This window comes from Sinocyclocheilus rhinocerous, unplaced genomic scaffold (assembly GCF_001515625.1).
Source record: "Sinocyclocheilus rhinocerous isolate Xijiao unplaced genomic scaffold, SAMN03320098_v1.1 scaffold59, whole genome shotgun sequence".
In the NCBI taxonomy this organism is placed as follows: Eukaryota; Metazoa; Chordata; class Actinopteri; order Cypriniformes; family Cyprinidae; genus Sinocyclocheilus; species Sinocyclocheilus rhinocerous.
This window is the reverse complement of record NW_015654075.1, coordinates 305,879-308,625: the sequence shown is the minus strand read 5'-3', so window position 1 is coordinate 308,625 and position 2,747 is coordinate 305,879. Positions and strand designations below refer to the sequence as shown.

Genomic DNA, 2,747 nt, shown 5'->3' with positions numbered 1-2,747 from the left:
TTCAACAAACACACACACACTTGTTAGGCTTTTATTTGTGCACGTAACTTGAATCGATCTATGGAATGTGTGGTGGATGCTTCGTCCCAGAGCCATAGAAAGAATCTACGGCTCTGCTTCGTCCTACGTATTTCACAGGCTTTTGGATGCTATATTTTTATGAACCACCAGATGGCGCTGTTTTCAACACACTCGAAGCTTTGAATCTTTTCCCGAAACAGTCAAGAGGAAAGCCTCAGTGCTTCACGAGGCTTCATTTGCCCATCACGAAATATATGCCTGTTTCTAATGAACCCAGATTTATTTTAATCAATTGCTGAATTTAATACTAATTTAAACCTTTGGGCAAATGCAAGACCAATACGCTCTCAGCTGAAATGGCAGACAACGCAACTTGACGTCACCTTTCAGGAAGTATTGATCACATGATCACTTCAGTTTCCTGTTTACTACTGGCCCTGGTTAAAGTTCCTTAGCTATATCCAACACGGATAGATTTCATTGCAACATTACAAACTGCTCTATTGTATCCCTTTACACATAGCCGACCGTTTTGGCGTTGTAAACAACACTGAATGTTTTGTCTCCAGATCGAAATCAAGTCGATTATAAAACTCAAGGATAAAAAGCGTGTGAAGACTCAAGGATAAAAAGTCGTGCGGATTTCCTGTGATTGGTGACCGGGTGTTGAGATTTTGTGGGATGCGGTGTTTTGACGTGAGTGCTGGGAAAGAAAAGACACACCGAAACGGGGCTTTCATTATAAATGAATTACAGAACTCTTTCTTTTTGCTGATTGGAGAAATAATAGCGGCGAGAAGTCTTGAAGTCTTTCTCGTGACGTCTAGTGCAGTCGGTAACGGGCTATTTTGATCACCAGGACTGTGGAGGGGAATCATCCCGCCAGGACCCTGAACTCGGGACGCGCCACCCGCTCCGGCCCCGGCGCCTTAAAGCGGGCGGTGAGGAAGAAGATTGCCCTGAAGGGATGGCCTGGAGGATCCTCTCGGCCCCAGGGAGCTGCGCTATTTAGTGAAGGGCGGGTTCGGATCGAGCAGAAGGCGGGTGACGGCTCGATGATGGCTAGCCGGAGCGAGGAGATAACCGATCTGATCTATGTGTTCTCTAAGAGTCAGTACAGAGCGAAGGAGGTCACCCCGTCGGTAAGACTGAAAACATCAAACATCAGTCAGTCCCTTCCCATAATTCAAAGCAGGTGTTAAATAGGTCGATGACATACAAAAGGTGATAAAGTAAAAACAAAGTGTAGTTTAAAACACGTGCCAAATTCATATCAACGTAGTCTTTGTATTCCTGTTGGTTTAATGTGATTTTGAAAATGAATAATAAGTAAATAAATAAAATAATAATAATAAATGAATTAATTAATGACTTTGAAAATGTCATGTGATATAAGTAAAAATTAATAACATTTAATGTAATTACTTCATATTGTTACATAATAAGGTTTTCATAATTAAATAATTGTTCTTAACAGCAACTGGAAGCAGCTCATATGACTTTAAGGAACTTCCAAAGGGAAATTGATTTCATGAGTCATGAGTCTTTTCTTTCCAAAGTCACAGATTAAGCAGAGAAAAAAAATTAATACATGTTATTTGTTTTCTTTTTTATTATACTTTTTTTAATTTATTTTTTTTATTAAACTTTTATGCTAATTTAATTGAGGAGTGATGCTTGTGTTCTGATGCATCATCACTGTAGTTAAAACTAACCCACGACCATAAAGACTGATTTATACTTCTCTGTAACCTAAAGTGCACCTCTTCAAAACGATGTCCTGTCTATATAGACCACAGTAATTGTGATTGGTCCACAATTGTGATTGGCCGTAGTAACTAAAAGACCATGCATTGGGGATGCAGAATGCACTTTGTATTCCTGTTGGTTTAATGTGATTTTGAAAATGAATAATAAGTAAATAAATAAAATAATAATAATAAATGAATTAATTAATGACTTTGAAAATGTCATGTGATATAAGTAAAAATTAATAACATTTAATGTAATTACTTCATATTGTTACATAATAAGGTTTTCATAATTAAATAATTGTTCTTAACAGCAACTGGAAGCAGCTCATATGACTTTAAGGAACTTCCAAAGGGAAATTGATTTCATGAGTCATGAGTCTTTTCTTTCCAAAGTCACAGATTAAGCAGAGAAAAAAAATTAATACATGTTATTTGTTTTCTTTTTTATTATACTTTTTTTAATTTATTTTTTTTATTAAACTTTTATGCTAATTTAATTGAGGAGTGATGCTTGTGTTCTGATGCATCATCACTGTAGTTAAAACTAACCCACGACCATAAAGACTGATTTATACTTCTCTGTAACCTAAAGTGCACCTCTTCAAAACGATGTCCTGTCTATATAGACCACAGTAATTGTGATTGGTCCACAATTGTGATTGGCCGTAGTAACTAAAAGACCATGCATTGGGGATGCAGAATGCACTTGCAGAATGTAATATAATAGAATGTATATAGGGCTGCATGATTATGGCAAAAATCATAATTGTTGATTATTCCTTTGAAATTGTAATTGCGATTATTAATTACGATTATCACAATTTACATTGAATGATATTTATACCATTGTTTGAAGCAACCGCATGCCATATTTTTAGATGAAAACACTCTAACTACCCTTTATTGTTTTTCTATAGTATTAAGCCTCAAATGTCAAATATACATCGGATTGGTTTCTTCTTTAAATTATAA

General features: G+C 36.0%; 1 protein-coding gene across 3 annotated transcripts in view; it reads left to right on the top strand.

Annotated features, from left to right (window-relative positions):
- Nucleotides 1–438: 438 nt before the first annotated feature.
- Nucleotides 439–2,747, top strand: part of LOC107716897 (myotubularin-related protein 14-like) — a 21,401-nt gene continuing 19,092 nt past the window's right edge. For 2 of the 3 annotated variants that reach the window (XM_016523513.1, XM_016523511.1), the window contains exon 1: nucleotides 439–1,163. In XM_016523513.1, the coding sequence (XP_016378999.1) occupies nucleotides 1,077–1,163 (87 nt within the window). In that variant the 5' untranslated portion in view covers nucleotides 439–1,076. The remainder of the gene's footprint in view (nucleotides 1,164–2,747) is intronic. The other variant, XM_016523512.1, reaches the window with a different exon arrangement.